This window comes from Theropithecus gelada, chromosome 3 (assembly GCF_003255815.1).
Source record: "Theropithecus gelada isolate Dixy chromosome 3, Tgel_1.0, whole genome shotgun sequence".
NCBI classification, from domain to species: Eukaryota; Metazoa; Chordata; class Mammalia; order Primates; family Cercopithecidae; genus Theropithecus; species Theropithecus gelada.
Window position 1 is genome coordinate 61,890,532 of NC_037670.1, and position 25,696 is coordinate 61,916,227.

Sequence of the window (25,696 nt, forward strand, 5' to 3'; positions counted from 1 at the left end):
AACTGTGACATTTGATTACCATCCCTGCCAAGTGCCTGCCTCCTGCTCACTGTCAAATATTTGAAAAGACACTTGTCCAGAGACCATCCCCGAGGCTCCCTTTTTCCCCTACAACTGCCCTGGGCAGGCCTGCTGGGTGCTGCTGGAGGAACCCTTGCTTTCACTCCTCTTGGTATTCACTTGGAGGAGAAAGGCATCCACTCCTGAGCCCTACCACTGCTGGAGAACAGAAGGGCAGCTGGCTGGAGGCAAGGCATTGCTAGGCAGAGGCCCGCCCTCCCCTGGAATCCCTGGTGGGGGCATCTTGAAAAAGCCAAGGGCTCTGCTGCCACCTGCGTCCACAGAGGCGCTTAGCAGGCTGTGTAGCTGCAGCCCCGAGAGGGCCAGCCCCGAGAGGCAAGCTGACCCAGCAGGAGGCCTTCTCACTGCTGCAGCAGGACAGCCCCCTCTGAGCCTTGTGAGAGCCAAGGCCTGGCTCGGGGGCTCCCACACATCTTGAAGCTGGACCTCACTCTCTCATTACCTGCCTTTTCCAGTTCGTCTGACCAAAACTCAGTCCGAGCCTTCCCTGAGCTGTCAAGGTACAGTGAACCTGGGGCTTCCTGCTCCCCCTGTGAGGCTGCACTTTGCATGGCTCTAGGGTCAGAGCTGCACGGAGGTGATGTTTTTGTGCCAGGCTCCAAGGAATGGAAGTTTGGCTTGGGGCCCTTCTGGAGGTGCATGCCAGGCCGACATGAGATTTTGGTTTGGTTTCTTGATTACCTGGTTGGTTCAGAGAAGAATGCTTCTTATGAGAATTTGCCGAGAGAGAATTTGCTGTGATGAGAAAATGCTTCTTATGAGAATTTCTCATCTAACTGGTGAGGAATGAGGGAGGCAGTCACAGAAAACAAATTCTGTTGCCCAGTAATTCAAGACAGAGCAGAAGTGGTGCACACAGGAAAGGCACCGTTTCCTTTTCACCTCTGCCTGCCCGTGCTTACCTGCCCCTGAAGGCCGTCCTGCATGCTACAGAATTTGGGACAGTATGGATTTTAAAATTTAACCTTTTCTGTCATAGACAAGTATGCAAATGATTAGTCCATATTTTACATTTATTCCGACATCTATGTAAAAGTTTCTCTCATAGAGATATTTCTGTACAGAAAGATATTTCTATGCAGAAAGAGATGTTTATATGTATATATAGACAGATACAGAGATACATTGTGTGTGTGTGTGTGTATATATATATACTTAATCATATACACATATGCATATGCATATATAGAATGCCCATTGTACATTTGCAGATGTTGACCTGGTCCCCTCCTTCCATTTACTGCTTACTGGCCTTGTCCTGGTCACTGAGTCTCCTCCTCTAGACAAGTGAGTGGTTTGGACTTGTTGGTCTTTAAGGGTCCTTCATCCTTCATCCTTCTCTGCCCCTCTGTAATTCATCTTTAACATTTTTCAAATCATTGTAATGCTTCAGAAAGTAAAACTTTCTTGCAGATTCAGTGTGTGAGTCCAGATTTTTCTTAATATTTAATTACTTGTAAATTAGAGTAAATTCAAACAAAATAAATGCCACCCTCAGCTTATCACACTATAGGCACCGTGGGTTCTAGAGCTCACTTGCATATGTTCGAGGGCTGGCTACGCATCAGTTGTTCATTGTTGCTCTGCTTTATAGCCAGGCAGCCTCTGGACATTTTGGCTGATGGCAACACTGAGTTCCACTTTTCTCCCAAACCAATTCTTCTTCAGTGTCTGCCAAGCCTCAGAGGCCTCATAGGAGACCCCTATCAGTCAGTGACTGAGACCAAAGCCTCACCTCTAAAAATAGACCATCTGCGTTAGGCCCAGCTCAGCATTGTGAGTCTCAGGCCCCTGGTGCCTCTAGACAGCCGCGGGCTGTAGCTGCATGAGAAAAGCGTCACTACTGTTGAGGGGCAGTTCTGGTGCCAGGGCTGTCCTGGACCCTTTGTCAAGGAACCGACCTCAGTCCTTAGGGGTGATGATCAGCCACTGTGTCATTCAAGAAGAGAAACAACAGGCTAGATTTCGTTGCAGTCTGTCCTTTCTGTGGTCAGTGTAATACAGCTTGTGTACCAGGAACATGTTCTACTTCTCGATTATCAGTAGGAGACTATGATGCCACCTGTTTTAACATTGACAGTTTCTCCACTTACGATTTTTCAACTTTACCATGGTGCGAAAGTGCTATGCATTCAGTATGCTCCTGGACTTACGATGGGGTCACATCTGGATAAAGCCATCGTGAACTGACAATGTAACCCCATCGTCAGTTCGCGAGCATCCGTTGGTCCATGTCACATACCACTCAATTCTAGAAACATCCTTGATTATAAACATACATATTAAAGCATATAATAGTTTAGATGTAGTCTTAACTGTGTGCTCTGTTTTCCTCTTTATAGCTCTGTAGCTAATAGAGGGCTTGCTGCAACTAACTTTGCAGCACGTTTGCACACATGCGTTGGTGCTGCTGCACCATGTTGCAGCGGGCCCTCTGGTTTGGGTACTGTGCGATGTGGAGCCTGCTTGGTGCCTCCGCTGGAGCCTCCTGCATGTAACTGAGTGTCCTGGCCCTGCCCTGGTGGCTAGGACATGCACCTGTGCTCCTACAGAGTGATTTCAGGAGTGCGTGTGCTGGGTTTTTGCTTTGCTGTGTGGACACTATCAGTGTTCACGCCTATGTTATTAATGCACTGACTGCTGTGTGTGTTCTCTAACTCAAATGTGAAATCATATATTAGCAGATCAAGAAGTTAATTGAGGGTTACCTTATTTGCATTAATAGTCTGATGGCAGAATATGTAAAATCCCAGTCCACCAGTGGTCTAGTGCTCTTGCTCTTGTCTAGAGCAGTTGGCAGTGATATGGGAAAAATCATTTTTCTGTCCTCCAGGAACACCTCCACTTTCCTTCCTCTTGTCATATCTATATGCCCTGGCAGAGAAGAATAGAATGAAGTAATGACAAAGGCCTTTCCTGCGCAAATAAATACATGATACTAGTGAGCAGTGTGCTGAGCTGTGTGAGTGCCACCATGTGCGCTTAGCGCACTCGCCCTCAACCTGCACATGAAGCTGCTGAGACTTGGAGAAGCTAGGTGGTTTTCCCAAGTGTGCCTCACACATGTGCACTCTTAATCTCTCAGCAGCACTCCCCCAAGTGTGTTCTCCAGACCCTCAGCTTAAGCCTCCTTAGGGGCTAGTTTGACTGTGTAGTGCTAGGCCCTGCACCCAGGGCTTCTTGTTCTGGGGGTCTGGAGTGGGCCCAAGGATTCTTATCTCTCACAAGTTCCCAGCGATGCTGATGCTGCAGGTTCTGTCTCACTTTGGGAACCACGACCCGTGGCTGTCTTGTCAGCTGGCAGGCACATCTGGGCTCCAGTGTGCTTGTCTGGAATTTGGAAGTGTCCAACTTGGCTCTAGAATCCTGATGAACAAAAATTCAAGAGGGGTTGAGGATTTCGAGCTTCAGAAAAAAGGAAGAAGAAAACAGTTGCCCTCCCTAGAGAATGTAATTTGAAAGGAAAACATTCTGGATGCAGTAGAAGGAAAATCTGGAAATGTGGTTCCTGGGAGATTTGATGTGGTTGTTTCAAATACCACCTGGGGAGCCCATACTGTTACTCCATTTTCTGGAAATGAGCAGGAAGGCTGCTGATTTAGTTAAAAGTTTGTACCTCACTCATAATTCTTAAAGCAGGTGTATTGCACTGATGTCACAGTCTTAGAGCTGTGCTGATTTGGCAGCCACAGGCCTCATGTGGCTCTTGCATGTGCCCAGTCCATACTGAGATGTGCTGTGAGCCTAAAGACCTGCTGGATTTTGAAGACTTAGCACCAAAACCAATGTAAAATATCTCATCAATACTTTTTATATTGACTACATGATAGAATGATAATATTTTAGATATATTGGATTAAATGAAATTATTACAATTAATTTTACTTGGTTCTTTTTAATGTAGCTACTAGAAAATGTAAAATTACATATGTGGTCTGGTTTAGCTTTCTATTGGACAGCTCTGCCCTAGAACTTTATTAATTTTGTCATTCTCCAAAAGGGCACAACCATACCCAGAGAAAATGCCTTCATCATCTCTAAAAGACTGTGTAAGAACCTGTAGTGATTTCCCAAATGGGCATGAGGCCTTGAGGACAGCTTTGAAAGAAATAGTTGATGGTTTTCCCTCTTTTACAAGAACTAAAAGTTTAAGAGTAGAGGATTCATTTATTAAGATTTTTAAAGTGAAGTATTTAATCTCTTGTTTCAGATTCTGAAAAATAACTTAGTGCTTTTTTTTTCCAGAAACCTTTAGGAAATCATCACTTGGCAATGATGAGACAGATAAAGAGAAGAAAAAATTTCTGGGATTTTTCAAAGTTAATAAAAGAAGCAATAGTAAGGTAATGGATTAAATACACATATGATTTTGTATCGTGTAAAAAAATAGTCTCTTGAGATATATGCATTCAACCTGTCCTGGAACTTCTCTAAATAATTCTATTTAGGAATACTAATTCCTTCAGGTAAAACAGCTTATTAGCATGCACTGGAATGACGGGCTGTGCTTCCACACTTGATCCCAAAAGGAGTCGTCTTGGGTGATGGTGTTTTATTCACTGGGAGACAGGAAGCCTGTAGGCTCCTGATGACCAGGGCCATGAGCCCTTCTGCCTGCGGGTGTTCTGGTGCATCCGCAGACCTCTGCCTGTGGCTGAAACTCAGGAAATCTTGTTGAGATTAATGAATGAGTGAATGGATGTTATAATTAAGTGTAAACAGTCAATATTGCTATCAGTGAACTGTAGCTTATGCCTTGTGGCAGAGAAGAGTATCAGTCATTGAACTTGTCTTCTTGCTAGTAATTTTTAGTTGTTCTTTGGTACTCCTGATATGATCTGGGAATATACCATGTGATAAATTAATTTTATTGATCTTGTTGGTGTTTATGAAACACATCTCAAAGTCATATTTTGGACACAATAGAGTAATTAAGTCATAGTACCCAGAATAAAAATGAAGATTTTTATAATTAATTATAAGATTATCAAACCCATAAATGCCTTCTGATTACCAAGAAAAGAAAATGCTCATTATCCCTATTTATATTTGTTTCACAAGTATATTTTACTAATATCTAGTATTTTATCCTTACTAATAAATGAGACTAAAAAAGACAAAACTGTTCCAGTGAATGTTAAGTGTTAATTCCACTAGCTCAGTTTGGAAGCGTGCTCCATCTGTATATTTGTAGAAGAGATGTGAAGACTGGGGACTCAAGTTTGTGTTCAGACCTTCTCAGTGCCGTGGTGCAGATAGGTGCATGTAGCCCAAGGCTGGACACCCGATTTCCTGCCCTTCAGTGGCCTGTGGTGCAGCCTCTGCTGTTAAAATTGTGTTTCACAGGTTTGCTGGTATCGATACCAGAGCTCAGAGAAATAAAGTAACCTTCTTAGTGTCCCAGGCTTAGACACAGATGTGTCTGCGTGCAGAGCCAGCACGTCCCTGTAGCCCTGTGGTGTTTGGGAAGGGAAGAGGAGAATGAGAGCCAGATGAGAACAGAAGTTCCAGTGGAGCTCAGCTGAACTGGCAGAGACTTTCTGTCTTTAAGAGTTTTTCACAAACCTCAGATTATTTTTTCTTCACCTCTGCTGAAGCTTCGGTAATGGTTTTGTGATTCTCTTATACTTAAGAGATTGTGCTTTTCCCCATGTTTCTGCATGTCCTTTGAAAATCTGTATTCCATGCATGTCTATGTAAGACCTTTGGATCCCTGACATTTTCTATCCCCTCGCTCTCTCCAACTATCCCTTCCTCTCCTCTTCTCTTCCGCCCTACTCTCCCGACTTCCTTTCCTATTAGAATTATTTGAAATTACAGAATTAGAATTTTGTGACTGGGTGCAGTGGCTCACAAATGTAATCCCAGCACTTTGGGAGGCTGAGGTGGGCAGGTCACCTCAGGTCGGGAGTTCAAGACCAGCCTGGCCAGTGCAGTGAAACCCTGTCTCTACTAAAAATACAAAAATTAGCGAGGCGTACTGGCAGGTGCCTGTAACCTGAGCTACTCAAGAGATTGAGGCAGGAGAATCGCTTGAACCCAGGAGGCAGAGGTTGCAGTGAGCTGAAATCATGCCACCATACTCCAGCCTGGGCGACAGAGCAAGACTCTGTCTCAAAAAAAAAAAAAGAGAATCAGAATTTTTTGTTTAAGTTTTTGCTCACTCTATGAATGTTGTTTTGTTGCTTTTGTTCCTGACATTTTTGAGATAAGTTGGTTGAGACCATGTTCACCCTTGACCTCCTTGATCCTGACGACACCAATTCACAGTAAAATCCACCATTCCTCATTCCTCACCCTTAGACCTCAAGTAGTTGTTCTCTTTGTGTCTTCTTCCTTGTAAAAGATGAAACGGCCAGAAAAACCAAGTGAAAGATCTAGAAAGACTTTCGTTTTTAGCAAAATAAAGTCACCTAAAAAGCTGGAGACGTGGAGACTGTGACTCAGCTTCTGATAGTTCAGGGGGTGGGGAGACACCACAACTGTCGACACAGCAGTGGAGTCCCAGTCAGTGATTCAGTCCCATCGATGGATTGCAAGGGACTTTGTTTTTCACCATTGTCGACACAACAGTGAAGGCCCAGTCAGTGATCCAGTCCCGTCTGTGGATTACAAGGGACTTTGTTTTTCATCATTGTCAACACAGCAGTGAAAGCCCAGTCAGTGATCCAGTCCCATCTGTGGATTGCAAGGGGCTTTCTGTTTTTCACCATTGTCAACCTAAAGAAAGAAACTGACTCAAAATTAATATGGATAGTTTATCTGGGCCAAGGTTGAGGACTGTAGCCTGGTACACACTTCGTTTTCCTTGGGGAATGCTGCATTCAGCCATAGTTACAAGAAGGTTTTTTAGGGCAAAAAGGAAGAAGGTGTGGCTGACACAAAGTTGTTTGACAAGGATTCTCACTAGTTTACAGAAGTAACGCTGATTGGTGATTGACTATACACTCCTGAACTGTGGCAGATGACTTATGGTGTCCAGTGTATGGCATTTTATAGCTACTTGGCATAAAATTCACTCAGTGTTAGAACTCAAGTAGCAATTGGCTTTAAGAGGTAATTATTTAGCTCAAGTAGGGTGTGGGACATGACCACCACTGCATTTCAATGCCTCCCTGGGCCTGATAATTAAAAGGGGCTCACATTCTGTAGATAAAAAGTATATTTATTTCTTCATTTCCCCCTTTTGATACAAAATATTTCTTCTTGAAAGCATTGATGATTAAAGGCTGAGTGTCAAGGGGTTCCTTGTCACTGGGAAGGGTCGTTCTCAGATAGCCCTGTCACGTGTTAGGGAGGAAAGAAAAGATGTTTTAGTGAGGAATTTTAAGAGAACCCAAAAGCCAAATTAGGATGGCATTACAGAGTGACAAGAATGAAACCTCAGTCGCGTCAGTAATTTATTAGCTGCTGTTGCTTGTTGAATCATCTCTAGTCTTCGGAATGCCATTTTAGTTTTCTCAGAAGAAATAAAACCACAAGAGATATATAGCATTAATAATCTGAACAGCAGAAGCATAATGCACACAGGATTGGATTATAGTCCGAAAGATAATTTATATGCCAGATCAAACAAACCTGAATTCCATTAGGGAACAACTAAAAATGTCAGGCAGAACTTTAAATCCTGCTTCTTCTTTAGAGACTTGTAGCCAGGAGATAATTCAGGATTCAGTCCAAATTGTAGGCAAATAATAATATCACAAAAACAATAGTCTGTGCTAGAACTGAATAACAGGTGGGGTATTGAAAAATAATTTTTCTCTCTCCAGTTCCTCCAGTTTTACCAAAGATAAATCATAGTAGAATCAGTTTATTTGTAAAATAAGTTTTACACTTATTATACTTGGCATGATTATTTGCATAAGATGCAGCAAGAAGAGTGGCCATAATGACTCATTTTAGTTGGCTTTGCTGGAACTTTTTGAAAAGGAATCTCAGATTAGACTTTTAAAAGCCTCTTGTGGCTAGGAAGCCAAGTTAAGGATTCACCACCTAACTGTGCTGGTAATACCTGTATGAATTGGGTGAATTTCTTTCTTCTCGAGATCTCAGAATATCTTGAGATTACTGGGCCTTGCAGAAAGTGACATGCTTTTACTTACTGCAAGGTCAGCAACCTTGTAAGGGAACTATGTTGACAAGGAACCAGGCCAGCCATTTGCCAAGTCCACTGGCTATAAAGTCAACTTCAGCCCTTCAAACCAGTCTGGTCATATCTGAAAATCTGTCATTCCAGTCGAAGCCTTGGTAAAATAACCAGTGCTTTCAACGTGTCCTGTTACAAAAGAAAACAGATCCTATTGAACTTATGCAAGTAAGTATGTTGCCATAAAATGAAAATACAAATAGTTTCTGAATGTTGGAGAAATCAGGAAGAATGAAAGATAAATGTCTCAGTTTGCCCACAATAGTATACTTTACCCAGTTGCTATAAGCTATAAATAGCTCAAAAAGAAAAGTTTTCTTGATGCTAAAAAACAAAACATGAAAAGAACCTACTGTGTTTCAAACAAAAAGAAGTCACAAAAATTATTTCAGTGCTCTGTCACTTCAGTGCCATGTACTTAATTTTTATTCTGCTTGAAGTTGGGTTAGCAATCTTTATGAACTCATCAGGTTTTAAATTAGATTACTGGATTTTTTTTTTGTCTTGTTCAATAACATGATCTCCAAAATTATCAGAAACTTGTATTCAGAGTGCTTGTTGTGATCTTCTCCATAAGGTTACTTGAAGATACAGTGCTTTGGCATTTACAAAGAAGTTTTAGGAAAAGAGAGCATCAGAATAAAGCAATTTACTGCTTATGTCAAGATACATCAAATTTTTCGATATCTTTTACAATTATAGAATGCATATTAGTAGCATATTCATATAAAAATAACCTGAAGAAAGTTAAACACCATCTCTTGGCTGGGCACGGTGGGTCACGCCTGTATTTCCAGCACTTTGGGAGCCCGAGGCAGGTGGATCACCTGAGGTCAGGAGTTTGAGACCAGTCTGGCCAACATGGTGAAACCCCATCTCTACTAAAATACAAAAATTGCTTGAACCTGGGAGGCAAAGGTTGCAGTGAGCCAAGATTGTGCCACTGCACTCCAGCCTGGAGTAAGACTCTGTCTCCAAAAAAGCCAACCAAACAAAACAAAACAGAAAGTTAAATACCACACCATCTCTTATGTAACAATGCGTCCAGTATGATTTTCATGTACCAAATATGTGTAATATGCCTCTCTTGGAGTTCCAGGGTCCCTGTTTGGATTTCCAGGAGCCCTAATCTCCGAAAGTTACTTCAGTGTGAAAAAGACTCAATTAGAATTTGAAGTTTCATTTTAGGAAGTTTGTCAAATGTCAAAGGCTTGAAACACTTGATTTCAAAATGGGATCACAGTAAAATAATATTCATTTAGTCAAAGTGATTTTTTCCAAAGATTTCAAAAAGCAAAAATATTTACTCTTTGATTAAGAGGAGGCTTGGCCGGGCGCAGTGGATCACGCCTGTAGTCCCAGCACTTTGGGAGGCCGAGGCGGGTGGATCGCCTGAAGTCGGGAGTTGGAGACCAGCCTGACCAGCATGGAGAAACCCCGTCTCTACTAAAGATACAAAAATTAGCTGAGCATGGTGGCAGGCACCTGTAATCCCAGCTACTCGGGAAACGGAGGCAGGAGAATTGCTTGAACCCAGGAGGCAGAGGTTGCAGTGAGCCAAGATGGCACCATTGCACTCCAGCCTGGGCAACAGAGTGAGCCTGTCTCAAAAAGAAAAAAAAAAAGAGGAGGCTCAATTTTCAGACCTAATAAAGACATGGTGAATGGGTCTTCCTTTGTCCTCTTTTTTTATTGCAGCTTACTCAAAAGGTAAATAAAAACCTTTATTATTTTTTATCAATACTTTATGAAAACCTTGTTCAAAAGAGAAAACCAAGTTTTACCTTTGTATTAATGTATTTTTAATAATAAGCCTAATTTTAATAAAACCTTATAAACAAATCCATCCAACCTCATTCAGCTTTAACCGCACAGATAAGTTTCTATAAATCTTTTATAACCTTTTACAATATTTTTCATTTTTTTCTAACTTCCTATACCCATTTAGTTTTATCTATCATTTTTGTATTTCATTGATTTAAAACAACTTTTAAATAACCTTTAAGCCATGCAAAATTGTTGTTCCTTTAACAAAAACCACACACACACACACACACACACACACACATATATATATATATATATATATAGAGAGAGAGAGAGAGAGAGACAGAGAGAGAGTGTGTGTGTGTGTTTTTTGCCCTTGTTGCCCAGCCTGGAATGCAATAGCATGATCTCGGCTCACCGCAACCCGCAACCTCCACCTCCCGGGTTCAAGTGATTCTTCTGCCCCAGCCTCCCCAGTAGCTGAAATTACAGGCATGAACCACCATGTCCAGCTAAGTTTTGTATTTTCAGTAGAGACGGGGTTTCACCATCTTGGCCAGGCTGGTCTCAAACTCCTGACTCTCATGTGATTCACCCACTTCGGCCTCTCAAAGTGCTGGGATTACAGGCATGAGTCACCGTGCCCAGCCAACAAAAACCATACTTTGATGTCTTTTTTATAACCTTTTTAATTTTTATTTATTTATTGTATTTATTTTTATTATTTTTTTTGAGACAGAGTCCTCTCTGTCGCCCAGACTGGAATGCAGAGGCATGATCTCGGCTCACTGCAACCTCTGCCTCCTGAGTTCAAGCGATTATCTTGCCTCAGCCTCTCAAGTAGCTGAGATCACAGGCGCCTGCCGCCATGCGCGGCTAATTTTTGTATTTTTAGTAGAGATGGGGTTTCACATGTCAGCCAGGCTGGTCTCGAACTCCTGACCTCAGGTGATCCGCCTGCCTCAGCCTCCCAGAATGCTGTGACTATAGGCATGAGCCACCGCACCTGGCCTATAACTTTTTTAAAACTAAAAATGCATTTTACTTTTCTTGTGTTCTTTGGATACAAGTTGCTTCTCTTTTATCTACTAGATTTAATTACATATATTAATTTCAGTGTTAACTCTTAGCATCCCAAATATTTGTGAAAAGTCTTGAGAAGTAAGCAGTTTTAATTGTGTACCTTGATACAGAGCCCAGAAAAAAGGACAGAGTTATGAAGGCAATGCCTGGAGAACCAGCCCCTCCCAGCATTTTCAGGAGGCACAAGTGAGCCAGGGAAGACATGTAGTGTAGCTCTGCCCCGCAGCTCTTGGCCTAGGTGCTGCACACATCCACGTGTCCCCAGGCCTTCCCATGGCCACTTGTCTATACCCCAGAATCAAGCAAGTATCAACAATATCACAGAAGCAACAGTTTTATGACCTTAAACACCTAGCAGAAATAGCCTAAACCTATTTGACTAGTAGACCCAGGCAAAAATGTCTAAATTAAATTCTGAAAATATTTCTGTTTTATTTTACCAACAATTTTAAAACTAGCCTCATTTACCAAAGATGACTAAAGTCACATGAACTTGAAAAGCATTTGGGCTTATTTACTAAATTTATGAGAACTGATTTACTTATAAGTCAGTTTGGTACCATGTAGACAGTATACAAACTCAGACGTGTACACATGTATACATACAAACATAGTCAGAAATAAAGATTTCATAGCTTTGATTTTAAAATTTTAGCCATGAGTCAGGTAAAATTCACTAGTTCAAAAGGACATTTGGATTCAAACTGTGCCTTTGTAAATGGAACAAGTTAAAGTGTATCTGTCTCACATGCCTAAAGCCCTCACAAAATTTTAGAGAACCAGGTAGCAAATTTACATTTCAAAGCAGACAGAGAATTTAGCTTTTGTAAAGACCAATGAATTTTACATTATCTTTGGCAAAAATCTTGTCCTCAAAAGGGAAGCAGACCAAGGGAGTATATATGGTTAGCAGGGGTTTAAGAAGAAAGAGATTCAATCAACCGAGAAACTTTTATAGAGAGAACGAGGACTCAAAAAATATGCATGTATGTGTATGTGTGTGTGTGTGTATACATATATATCCCAATCCCAAATATCAGTTGTTCATTAAGTTACCTTTTGACTATAGGGCTCCTAAATCTTTTCAGTCTCTTATCAGATTTTAGCCAGGACGAATCAGCCAATATCCCTGCTTTTGCACTTTTTAATTTTTTCCTCTTTTAAACCAAAGATACATTTCCAAGTGACTCACCAAAACCAACATGCCTTAACCAAGGTTATGATTCAACCAGAGACTTGACAGGTATCTCCAAAGAGGTGCAACACAGTCCTCACAAGACCCAGAGCCACCAGAAAAACTTCAAAAGAAGAAAGGTTTTGCTAGCTGCAGATGGGGTACAAGCCCCATCTGTCCTGTCTAGCCATGTTCCCTAAGATCTCAGCTTCTCAGCTGACCATCTATATACAAGATCCAGACTGAGGATTTAAAGAGACAGTGGGAAAGACAGGAAGGAAAAAAAAAAAAAAAAGCTGCCTGTGGGGGTAGTGCCCAAAGGCAGGAAAATGTGGGAAGGTAAACCTATGGGATGAATAAAGACTGCACCTAGATTCCCTGGCACTGCTGTCTCTAAGCCCATGAGCAAGTCTTATAATGGAGCCTATCTTTAGGTGGGAATGGCAGGCAGGAAAACCTTTGTCTTTCTAAATTGCTGTTCTATCATCAGGGGAAGGGGCAAGCCAGGGGAAGGGGCAGTGTCTCCCTGGATGTTAACCGTCTTCAGCTCCCAATCCCCAGTACTTAGGGGAGGAACATTTTGGTTTCCTTCAGTAGATAGGATTATAAATGAGTATCCGAGACAAAGAATTCAAATTAATTTCTGATAAATGCTTCTTTCCTGAGCAAAAGATATCCACCGAGGAAATAAATGTTGTGGTATGTCCCAAGAACGTTAACTATGTATCAAACCTGTTCTCAGCTGGAATGCTGCTTAGCTAATACAACGCATGTTAACATTTCCAAGGCATGGTAAGATTTACATGTCCAAGGGACGGAGAAAGGTCTGCAGGCAGGTTAGGCATTTAAAGAGTTTTTCTGGGGAGTTTAAGGAGCGCTTTCTAAAAAAAACTTCTCAAATCTCTTAATTTGGGGGTGAGATAACTCACCTTCATGCACCTTTTGGTATAAAACTAATAGGAATTGGTCACAAATATTTTAAAGTCCAAATTATAAACAGTAGAAAACAGCTGCAGTTTTAAAAGCATGCTATGTAAAGTGATGTCACCAGTGCCAAACTGCCAGTACCTTGACCTACCTGCCCCAAGGTGGAAAAGGTAGTTTTCCTTTTTAATCACTGATGTCTGAATCACTTGCCTGCAAGGCAAAGATAGAGCCTCCATTCCAGAAAGTGCGCAGTGGAAAGAGCAGCCCAGGTGAAAATCATAGGGCGGTCTGGATTCAGGAGGTCTTGCCCTTTGCACTGCGGGATCCTCTGGAGCTGGGGACCCAATGTGTTGCTGGTACCAACAGCTGGGTCTGAGAGAAAACACTGGGTCTGAGAGATAACGCTGAGTCTGAGAGAAAACGCTGGGTGCTGGTGTGAGCATCACTCTGAATCCTGCCGACTTAGACCAGATATGTTGGCCTAAAAAATGAAACGGAGGCAAGATTAATGTAGAGAGTTTATTGGGCAAAAGGTGAGCCTGAGTGCCTAGGACACACTTCCAGGTTGCCTTGGAGAGGATCAGCCATAGTTATAAGAAGGTTTTTAAAGGGAAAGGGGGACAAGGAGTGGTCTGATACAAAGTCATTCCACAGGAATTGTCACTGGTTTACAGAGATGACATTGGTTAGTGATTGGCTATCCCTTGCTGAGCTATAGGGTGGGAGTTATGGTTTCCAGTATGTGGCATTTTATGGCTCCTTGGTGCCAGTTAGACTGGAGCCCACAAAGCAGGTGGCCTCAAGAAGTCACCATTTGGTTCAAGGGTGGAGTGAGACATGACTGCTGTGCATTTCACTGCTTCTCTGGTTCTGATCATTAAAGGGATTTGTATTCCTCAGATACAAAGCCTATTTTCTTTCTCACTGTCCTGAACTTGCTAGAAATATTTTTTGTTTCTCTATACCTTATCTTTCATTTATCACTTTCCTTCTCATTCATTTTACTGTATTTTGCTCTAGACATCCCTTCTTCAGTCTTATCTTTATTGGATGATTTGTTGTTGTTGTTTTGTGTTAAATTTTAGCTTCTTGTTTCTCTTGATTTTTATTGTTTGAGATACTGTGCTAAATGCAGCCTCATGTAGTTTGTCCTCATGTAGCCCCATTTTACAGGGAAGAAACTTAGGCTGAGCAAGTCCAAGCCGAGCATAGTGCAGGTAAATGCCGGAATTCATAAACACCAGAAATCAAACCCGAGCCTGTCTTTTCAGAGTTCTTGCTGTTAATCACTGGTTTACATTGTATAGTGTGGTATCAATTTCTTTATCAAGAAAAAGGATTGGAAACAAATAATTTTAAAAAATAATTTGTAAAATCCTGTGATGTCAGACAGTCTGCAGAGTCTCAGTGAACAGATGCTAAGAATGGAGAATTATTGAGGCATTTAAAACTTAAGATGACTATTTACTATATCACCTTAAAGGAAAAAAAATTATAGGCATATGTGTATATGTGTATGTGTTGTATGTGTGTGAATGTGTGTATAAAATATCAATAGGAAATATACTTAAAGGGATGTGATACCAGCTAAAATAAATGATAGCAAATATCTTTTTTGTTTTCAAGCTTTTGTGTTTTAATGTTTTTAAAGCATTATAGTTTTATATCATCTTGACATTATTTATTCTCTGAACACAGCAGTTCTCAAGAGTCCCTAAGAATCACCTTGAGACCTAGTTTAAACATTGGATTCTTGGGTCATGTACCCAAAGATTCTCATTTGGGAGGCCAGGTTGGGATCTGGAAATTGAATTTTCCAGTTGCACCAGATGATTTTGGTGCAATAGAAAGAAATATTATCATTTTTCTTTTCTGGATCATAGGGAGTGAGATATTTGGTGAAATTTTTCTCTGCACACCCAATAAATTAGCTGTGCAGTGATTAAAACTTTGAAGTCCTCGGGCTGGGAGCAGTGGCTCACGCCTGTAATCCTAGCACTTTGGGAGGCTGACTTGGGTGGATTGCCTGAGCTCAGGGGTTTGAGACCAGCCTGGGCAACAAGGTAAAACCCTGTCTCTACTAAAATGCAAAAAAATTATCCTGGCGTGGTGGCGTGCGCCTGTAGTCCCAGCTACTCGGAGGCTGAGGCAGGAGAATTGCTTGAACCCAGGGGGAGACGGAGGTTGCAGTGAGCCAAGATAGCACCACTGCACTCCAGCCTGGGCAACAGAGTGAGACTCTGCTCAAAAACAAAACAAAACAAAACAAAAACTTTGAAGTCTTCAAAACCTAATTAATTTGCTTGCTGACCTAACTCCATCCCTTCAGGCCCACTACTGTTTGAAAATTGCATATTTTCTCTGGGCGAGGTGGCTCACGCCTGTAATCCCAGCATTTTGGAAGGCCAAGGCAGGCACATCACCCAAGATCAGGAGTTCGAGACCAGCCTGGCCAATATGGTGAAACCTTGTCTCTCCTAAAAATACAAAAATTATCTGGGTGTGGTGATGCACACTTGTAATCCCAGCTACTTGGGAAGCCAAGGCAGGAGAATCACTCAAACCCAGGAGGTGGAGGTTGCAGTGAGCTGAGATCATGCCAATGCACTCCAGCCTGCACACAGCAAGACACTGTCTTAAAAAAAAGAAAGAAGGAAGGAAGGAGGGAGGGAGGGAGGGAGGGAAGGAAGGAAGGAAGGAAAGAAAACTCATTCCTATGAGTGTGGATTTCAAAATTGTGATTTCCAAATCAGGGAGCACTTTGGTTCGGGTCTGTTCATAAACTGGCAGAAGTGGCAAAGATTACACCTATTAAGTGAAGGGTTTGCTGCCTTGTGGCCACACTGGCATTTTTGCCTTAATGATCGCTAAGGACTATGTTTTCTGTCTGAACTTTCACCTGGAGATGACATGGCCTGGTGCTTGTGTTCCAGGCTGAGCAGCTTGTGCTGTCGGGTGCAGACAGCGATGAGGACACCTACAGGGCTGCCCCAGGAAGGGGTTTGAACGTGAGTACTAATGCCCCAGCAGGTGCTTCTGCTAATTGCTTGGAACTTCTTCTTGCTTTGCACAACCTTCCAGATAGTGAAATCACATACTGGTTTAGTTTGGTGGTTGGTTTTTTGTAGTCTAGATAGAGTCGAAAGCTGACTATTGATATTTTTTTAGTTGCCCATGCTACTTTTGGAATACGTGGAATATTTTAGTTTCTGCTTTTCTATTTGCCAGTCAGCGTGATCAGGAGAAGCCTTTATTAGGGTAATTGAATTCATGCTTCCCGAAACTACCGTCATGCATCATAAGGAGTAGCCTGGTGGTTTTGGAGCTACTCAGTCCTGTTTTCCAGCCCTGTAGCTCTCAGCTGCTAAACTGTGAGCCTACGCGCTGTTCATGGAGCCTTTGAAAGGATTTGAAACTACCTGTGCCCTTACATTGCGCAGTTGGCATCTCTAAAGTTTCTTCATAGTTTTAAATACTCAAGAGAATGTAATTCATGACATCTTATAAATATTGACATTTTAAATGTATCTAATAAAAGTTGGATGTTTACTATCACCTATTAAAAATTACATGGGACGACTCTTCTGTATTAGTAAGAAAGTTTATATTATCACTTTTTCTTGATTTCACATTTCCAGGTCAGTCCCCACATAAAATTTTATTCTATTCAATTCATATTTTATGCTTCAAAGTCTTTAATAAGGACTTTAAGTAAAACATGTTATAAAATTAAAATATCTCTCTAACATATTTTTTATTTGATGTGATCATAAAACTGTCAGTAGAAAAATATTTTCCTGGGATGAGTTCTCATAAAAATTACAAAATAAATCAAAACAGTATAAATATATTGCAACATGGAAAGTAAATTTTTCTTGAAAAGATTTTTATTAATAAGATGAAAGACAATTTAAAAATTTTATGTATCTATCATGTTTGAACATGATTTACTGATAAAACAAGAAAAGTTTCAACATTAATTCTGTGTCTCTTCATTTTTATGGAAGTGAGCCCCCAGGAAACACTTTACATAGATAGTATGTAAGGGTGAAAAGTTCTGTTATAGCAGTACCTTTCAATTCCTGAAGTCCTCAGAATCTAATATGCCAAAAATCACATAGAGACCTGTCCTCAAAAAGTATCTTGAATGATCCTTTTATGATCCTTGAATGATACCTAATTAGATTATCTTTCAAATTTGTCAATAGCTAAAATTTGGAAGCCATCTGACTTGCAAAGTGATCTGTTATTCATGCACACTGGATATTGACTTCTGGCAGGTATAAGAAAAAAATGCCTTGTTAAGACTTATCAAATGACAATTATACTTAATGCGCTTTTGCTCATAGGCACTCTTGGAGGAAAGAGGGTGTGGCAATGGCTCTTTAAAATTTTCTTAAATTTGATTTCATTTTTAATTGATTCATAATCATTGCACATATTTAAGGGGTACAATATGATGGTTTTGATACATGTTTACATTGTGTAGTCACCATCAGGATAAGTAGGAAATCCATTACCTCAAACATCAATTATTTCCTTGTGGTAAGAACATTCAGAACCCTTTCTTCTCGCTGTTTTGGAATGTGTAATACGTTATTAACTGTAGTCACACAACTGTATGATAGAAAGCCACAGAGTATCCCTCTTGTCTAACTGTAACATTGTACCTGTTGACCAACCTCTCCCCATCCTTCTTCTCTGCTCTCCAGCTTCTCCCTACTTCTGTGAGATCAACTTTTTAGATTCCACATATGGTAGCATGGACTATTTTTCTTTCTATGTCTGGATAATTTCACTTAACATAATGTCCTCCAGTTTCATCCACGTTGACACAAATGACAGGATTGTCCTTTTTAAGACTAAATAATATTTTGTTATATATATGTATATATATACATATCACAGTGTCAGTCAGGTTTTGTTTCAGAGCTAAGTTAATTATCAAGTTTTCTTAGAAAAATAAGCAAGGATAGGGAAAACTCTGAAAAGCATGAGGGATGGGTAAGCCTTACCAGTTTTAAAAATAGCATTTAACACCTTTAAAATTACAGTAATTATTACAATTACACTAGCTCAGTGAAGCAGAATAGAACATGTAGAGCCAATCATATAACGAAGCCTGGTATACAACAGGGTCAACACAGCAAATCTGGAGGGGGAAGTAAACTGGTAAGTAGAACTGTGATCATCGAGTAGCCATAACGAAAAAGAAAATTGTACATGTTTTCATTGTATACAGTAGGAAAAAAAGTCAAATGAATCAGAAATCTAAGTGTGCAAATGGAAACCATATAAATACTAGCAGAAGATATAGTGAATTCATCTATAAAATGAGAGTAGGTAATGCTTTTCCAATTATGACTAAAAATCCAGATGTGATCATGGAAAACAGTGATAAATTTGTTTTCTTAAATCCATTTTTAATTGTGGGTATAGAGTAGGTATATATATTTATGGGGTACATGAGATAACTTTGATGCACCATGCCATGTGAAATAATCACATCATGGAGAATGGAGTATCCATCCCCTCAAGCATTTATATTTTGTGTTACAAACAATTCATTTACACTCTTAGTTATTTAAAAATGTACAAGTAAGTAATTATTGACTATAGACATCCTACCCTGTTGTGCTATTAAATAGTAGGCCTTATTCATTCTTTATATACTTTTTTGTACCCATTAACCATCCCTACCTCCCCAGTGAGTTCCCCACTACCTGTCCCATCCTTCTACTCTCTGTCCATGAGTTCAGTCATTTTGACTTTCAGATCTCAGAAATAAGTGAGAACTTGTGGTATTTGTCTTTCTGTGTCTGCCTTATTTCACTTAACAGGATGATCTCTAGCTCCACTCCTGTCGTTGCAAATGACAAGATCTCATTCTTTTTCATAGTTGACTAGCACTCCATTGTGTATATTGTAAACCGAAAAGTAACTGAAACAAGTCTCAATCAATTTAGAAAGTTTATTTTGCTCAGGTTAAGGATGCACTCATGACACAGCCTCAGGAGGTCCTGACGACATGTGCCTGAGGGGGATGGGGTATAGCTTGCTTTTATACATTTTGGGGAGGCATAATGCATCAGTCAGTACATGTAGGATTCACACTGGTTCTATCTGGAAGGGCAGAACTCCTCGAACCAGGGTGTTGGGGGACTTCCAGGTCATAGGTAGATTTAAATATATTCTGATTGGCAGTTCGTTGAAAGTGTTGTTATCAGTAGAAAGGAATGTCTGGATTAAAATAAGGGGTTGTGGAGACCAAGGTTTTATGCAGATGAAGCCTCCAGGTAGCAGGCTTCAGAGAGAATACATTGTAAATATTTCCTATCAGACTTGAGGTCTGAGTTGATGGTAATGCTGGAGGGTGTAATGAGGCATGTCCAATCCCCTCTTCCGTCATGGCCTGAGCTAGACTTTTAAGTTAACTCTGGAATCCCCTTGGCTGAGAAGAGGGGTCCATTCAGATGGTTAGGGAACCGTAGAATTTCATTTTTGGTTTACACTATGTACCACATTTTCTTTATCCATTCATCTGCTGATGGACACTTAGGTCTTAGCTATTGTGAATAGTTCTGCAACAAACATGGGAGTGCAGATATCTCCTCAATATACTGATTTCCTTTCTTTTGGGTATGTACCCAGTAGTGGGATTGCTAGATCATATGCTAGCTCTATTGTAGGATTTTGAGGAACCTCCAAACTATTCTCCATAATAGTTATGCCAATTTACATTCTCACCAACAGTGTATGAGAGTTCCCTTTTCTCCACATCCTCACCAGCATTTGCTTTTACCTGTCTTTTGGATATAAGCCATTTTAACTGAGGTGAAAGGATATCTCATTGTAATTTTGATTTGCGTTTCTCTGATGATCAGTGATGTTGACCATCTTTTCATATGCCTGTTTACCATTTGTATGTCTTCTTTTGAGAAATGTCTATTTAAATCTTTTGCCCCTTTTTTTTTTTTTTTTTTTTTTTTTTTTTTTGAGACAGAGTCTTCCTCTGTCACCAGGCTGGAGTGCAGTGGCGCGATCTCGGCTCACTGCAACTTCCACCTCCCGGGTTCAAGCGATTCTCCTGCCTCAGCCTCTGAAGTAGCTGGGACTGCAGGCACATACCAGCACGCCCAGAGTGCTGGGATTACAGGCATGAGCCACTGCGCCCAGACTTTTGCCCATTTTTTGATAGGATTATTAGACTTTTTCCTATGGAGTTGTTTGAGCTCCTTATACATTCTGGTTATTAATCCCTTGTCAGATAAGTAGTTTGCAAGTGTTTTCTCCTATTACGTGGGTTGTCTCTTCATTTTGTGGGTTGTTTCCTTTGCTGTGTAGAAGCTTTTAAACTTGATGTGATCCCAGTTGTTCATATTTGCTTTGGTTCCCTGTACTTGTGGGGTACTGCTCAAGAAATTTTTGCCCAGACCAATATCCTGGAGATTTTCCCCAAATTTTTTCGTAGTAGTTTCATAGTTTCAGGTCTTAGATTTAAGTCTTGAATCAATTTTGATTTGATTTTTGTATATGGCAAGAGGTAGGAGTCTAGTTTTATTCTTCTGCGTATGAATATCCAGTTTTCCTAGCACCGTTTATTAAAGAGAGCAGCGTATGTTCTTGGCACCTTTGTTGAGAATGACTTCACTATAAGTATGAGGATTTGTTTCTGGGTTCTCTATTCTGTTGGTCTGTGTGTCTGTTTTTATGCCAGTACCATGCTGTTTTGGTTATAATAATTCTGTAGTATAATTTGAAGTCAGATAATGTGATTCCTCCAGTTTTGTTATTTTTGCTTAGGATAGCTTTGACTATTCTGGCCCTTTTATGGTTCCATATAAATTTTAGGATTTTTTTCTATTTCTGTGAAGAATGTCATTGGTATTTTGATAGAGATTGCATTGAGTTTGTAGATTGCTTAGTGTAGTATGGAAATTTTAGCAATACATAAACCTGGAATATTTTTCAACTTTTTGGTATCCTCTTTAATTTCTTTCATCAGTATTTTATAGTTTAAATTATAGAGCTCTTTCGCTTTAGTTAATTCCTAAGTATTTAATATTTTTTATGACTACCATAAATGGGATTATTTTTTAATTTCTTTTTCAAATTGTTTACTGTTGGCATATAGAAATGCTACTGATTTTTGCATGTTGATTTTGTGTCCTGCAACATTACTGAATTTATTACTTTTAATAGATTTTTTGTGACTCTTTAGGTTTTTCCAAGTATAAGATCCTATCATCTGCAAACAAGGATAATTTGACTTCTTCCTTTACAATTTGAATGCCCTTTTTATCTTTCTCTTGTCTGATTGCCTAGCCAGGACTTCCAGTACTATGTTGAATTACAGTGGTGAAAGTGGGCATCCTTGTCATGTTCCAGATCTTAGGGGGAAGGCTTTCAGTTTTTCTCCATTCAGTGTGATACTAGCTGTGGGTCTATTGTATATGGCTTTTATTATGTTAAGGTATGTTCCTTCTATCCCCAATTTTTTGAGAATTTTTATCACGATGGGATGTTGAATGTTATCAAATGCTTTTCAATATCGATTGAAGTGATCATCTGGTGTCCTTCATTCTGTTGATGTAATGTATCACACTGATTGATTTGCATATGTTGAACTCTCCTTGCATCCCCAGGGATAAATGTCTCTTGGCTACAATGAATGATCTTTCTAATGTTTTGTTGAATTCAGTTTGCTAGTATTTTGTTGAGGATTTTTACATTTTTATTCATCAGATATATTAGCCTGTAGTTTTCTTTTGTTGATGTGTCATTGTCTGGTTTTGGTATCAGGGTAATACTGACCTCATAGAATGAGTTTGGAAGTATTCCCTCCTCCCCTGTTTTTTGGAATAGTTTGAGTAGGATTGGTATTAGTTCTTGTTTAAATGTTTGGTAGAATTTAGCAGTGAAGACATCAGGCCTTGGGCTTTTCTTTACTGGGAGACTTTTTATTATGGCTTCAATATTGTTACTTGTTATTAAGTTGTTTTAGTTTTAGATTTCTCCCTGTTTCAATCTTGGTACACTGTATATGTCTAAGAATTTGTCCATTTCTTCTAGATTTTTCAATTATTGGCATATTGTTGGTCATAGTAGCCACCAATGATCCTTTAAATTTCTGCAGCATTAGTTGTAATGTCTCCCTTTTCATTTCTGATTTTATTTGTATCTTCTCTTTTTTCTTCATCTGGCTAAAGGCTTGTCAATTTTGTTTAACTTTTAAAAAATCAACGTTTTGTTTCACTGATCTTTTATATTGTCTTCATTTTTATTTCATTTATTTCTGCTCTGATATTTATTATTTCTTTTTCCTCCTAAGTTTGGGTTTGGTTTGCTCTTGCTTTGCTAGTTCTTTAAGATGTGTAGTTAGATTGTTTGTTTGAAATTTTTCCTCTTTTTTTTTTTTTTTTTTTTTTGACATAGGCACATATTACTATAAACTTCCTTTTTAGTACTCCTTTTGCTGTATCCCATAGGTATGTTGTGTTTTCATTATTTGTTTCAGGAAGATTTTTAATTTCCTTCTTAATTTCTTCCTTGACCCAATGGTAATTTGGGAGCATGTTGTTTAATTCCCATTATTTGTATAGTTTCCAAAATTCCTCTTATGACTGTAGTTTTATTCCATTGTGGTCAGAGAAGATACTTGATATTATTTCAGTTTTTAAAACTGTTTTAAGTCTTGTTTTGTGACCTAACATATGGTCTGTCCTTAATTATCCATGTACTGAGGAAAAGAATGTGTATTCTGAAGCCATTAGATGAAATATTCTGTGCATATTTATTAGATCCATTTGATCTATACTGTAGATTAAGTCTGATGTTTCTTTGTTGCTTTTCATTTGCAAGACCTGTCCAGTGCTGAAATTGGGTGTTCAAATCTCCGGATATTATTTTATTGGGTCCTGTCTCTCTCTTTAGCTCTAATATTTGGTTTATACATCTGGATGCTTCAGTGTTTGGTGCATGCATATTTAAAATTGTTATATGCTTTTGCTGAATTAACCCCTTTATCATTATATAATGACCTTCTTTGTCTCTTCTTACAGTTTTTGTCTTGAAATCTATTTTGTGTAAGTATAGCTATTCCTGCTCTGTTTTTGGTTTCCATTGGCATGGAATATCTTTTTCCATCCCTTTATTTTCAGTTGAGATGTATTTTTATAAGTGAAGTGTGTTTCTTGTAGGCAACAGATCAGTGGGTCTTGTTTTTTCGTTCATTCAGGCAGTCTATGTTTTTTTGAGAGTTTAGTATATTTACATTCAATGTTATTGATAAGTAAGGACTCATCCTATTATTTTGTTACCAGTTTTCTCCTTCTTCCCCCTCCTCTCTCCCTCCCTCCCTCCCTTGCTTTCTTCCTTCCTGTCTTCCTTTAGTGAAGGTGTTTTTCTCTGGCGGTATGATTCAGTTTCTTCCATTTTATTTTTGTGTAACCATTGTATGTTATTTGGTCGGAAGTTACCATGAGGCTTGTAAATACTATTTTAGAGCTGAACGCTGCATAAACAAATAAATAAACAAAAAGAAAATGAATGAAAATTATGCTTTAACTTCATCTCCCCACTTTTTAACTTTTTGTTGTTTCTATTTATATCTTATTGTACTGTCTATGTCTTTAAAAGTTGCTGTAGTTATCATTTTTATTGATTCATTGTTTAGTCTTTCTACTTAGGATAAGAGTAGTTTATACACCACAGGTACAGTGTTATCATATTCTGTGTTCTTACTATTACCCGTGAGTTTTGTACCTTCAAGTAATTACTTATTACTCATTAGTGTCGTTTTTTTCTGATTAAAGTATTCCCTTTAGCATTTCTTGTAGGTCAGATTTAAGAAATTCCCCAGCTTTTGTTTGAGGGAAGTCTTTATTTCTCCTTTACATCTGAAGGATATTTCTGCTGAATATACTATTCTCAGGTAAAAGTATGTTTTTCAATCAGCACTTTAAATATGTTATGTCACTCTCTCCTGGCCTGTAAGGTTTTCCATTGGAATGTCTGCTGCCAGACATGTTGGAGCTTCATTGTATACTATTTGTTCCTTTTCTCTTCCTGCTTTTAGGATCCTTTCTTTATCCTTGACTTTCGGGAGTTTCATTAGTAAATTTTTACGCCTTGGGGTAGTATTTGGGTTAAATCTACTTGGTGTTCTATAACCTTCTTTGGATATTGATAACTTTCTCTAGGTTTAAGATGTTCTCTTATTATCCCTTTCAATACATTGATAAATTTGACCTCAGAGAAAATATTAATTAATTTGATTTTAGGGAAAACAAACAGAAAACCCTCTTGAATGACAAAAAAGAGAAAATGAAAATAAATAAAGAAAAGAAATAAAACTCTTACTCAAAATGAGAAATATAAATGAACTACAGTGAACACTGTATGAGCTTGGCAAAAGCCCAAAAGTTTGTTACTACACCTTTTTCACTAAACTATGGGGCCCATAAATGCATTACTGAGCAAAATGCAAAGTGCCAGCTTTATGGTGGTGAATTTGGCAGTATCTAGCCAAGTTATACATACATTTAGTTTTTGACACAGAAATCCTACTTTTAGAAGTCTACCCTGAAGACTCACTGGCAAAAATCTAAAATGATTCTTGTGTAAGGCTGTTTATTGTGGCATTATTTGTAATAATAGGAGATGAAAGCAATGCTTGTGCCCATCACGAAGGGATTGGCAGATGAAGCTATGGTACATGAAGATGTGGTATATCTACGTGATTGAATACTATGAATCTGTGAAAGAAGGAAGAAATTTGTTATTGATACGAGGTGTTTTCTGGGATATATTTTTTCCTTTTTTAAAAATCAAGGGTGAGTTTTCCTATGAATCAAAGTAATAAGGCTTCAATCTGATAGATTAATATTAACTCATAAATAAGAATATACTGGATTTCAAGCCCTAGGACAGACAGTACAGCACTTAAAATAATAATGGCTACCAGTGATGACCATGCCTGCTGCTTCAGTCCTGTCTGTTCTAGGCACTGAGCTTAGTTATGTGGGCTCATTTGATTTTCCTTACATAGACACAGAAAATGTCCAAATGCCAGAGGTGAATTGGTTGATCAGATTTATTGATATCTACTTATTTATGTTGGCTATGATGCTCTCTTCAATTAAGGATGTTAGTGATGCAGTATTTCTTAAGAGCGCTCGGCTGTTGTTTTTACCTATTTCTTCCAAGCCATTGATCCTACTCTGCATGTTTTGATGCCAGTGCTTGCTTAATCTTACCAGAAGAGAGGATCAAAGGGACGCATGAGTCACATCATTCTTTCGCTGCTTTGAATGTCCTCTATTTTAAGGGATTTTGCAGCTCTTCCTTCCCTTAGTTCACTGTCTGGACTGTGAGAGGCCCTCCTTTTGTGTATATCCGGTGATAAAATGTAACACTGATCCATCTCCTTGTGAATTCCTTCCTTCCTTAGCTTAGCACTTAGCTTAGCACTTCTTGCTTTACAAAAAAAAAAAATTGCAATTAGTATTGGCTTT

The 25,696-nt window shown here is 39.3% G+C and overlaps 1 protein-coding gene across 8 annotated transcripts in view; it reads left to right on the forward strand.

Moving 5' to 3' along the window:
* COBL (cordon-bleu WH2 repeat protein) overlaps nt 1-25,696 on the forward strand; it is a 300,338-nt gene that overhangs the window by 126,215 nt on the left and 148,427 nt on the right. For 7 of the 8 annotated variants that reach the window (XM_025380655.1, XM_025380657.1, XM_025380656.1 and 4 more), the window contains exon 5: nt 4,327-4,424. In XM_025380655.1, the coding sequence (XP_025236440.1) occupies nt 4,327-4,424 (98 nt within the window). Of the gene's footprint in view, nt 1-4,326; nt 4,425-16,114; nt 16,190-25,696 lie in introns of all 8 variants that reach the window. The other variant, XM_025380654.1, reaches the window with a different exon arrangement.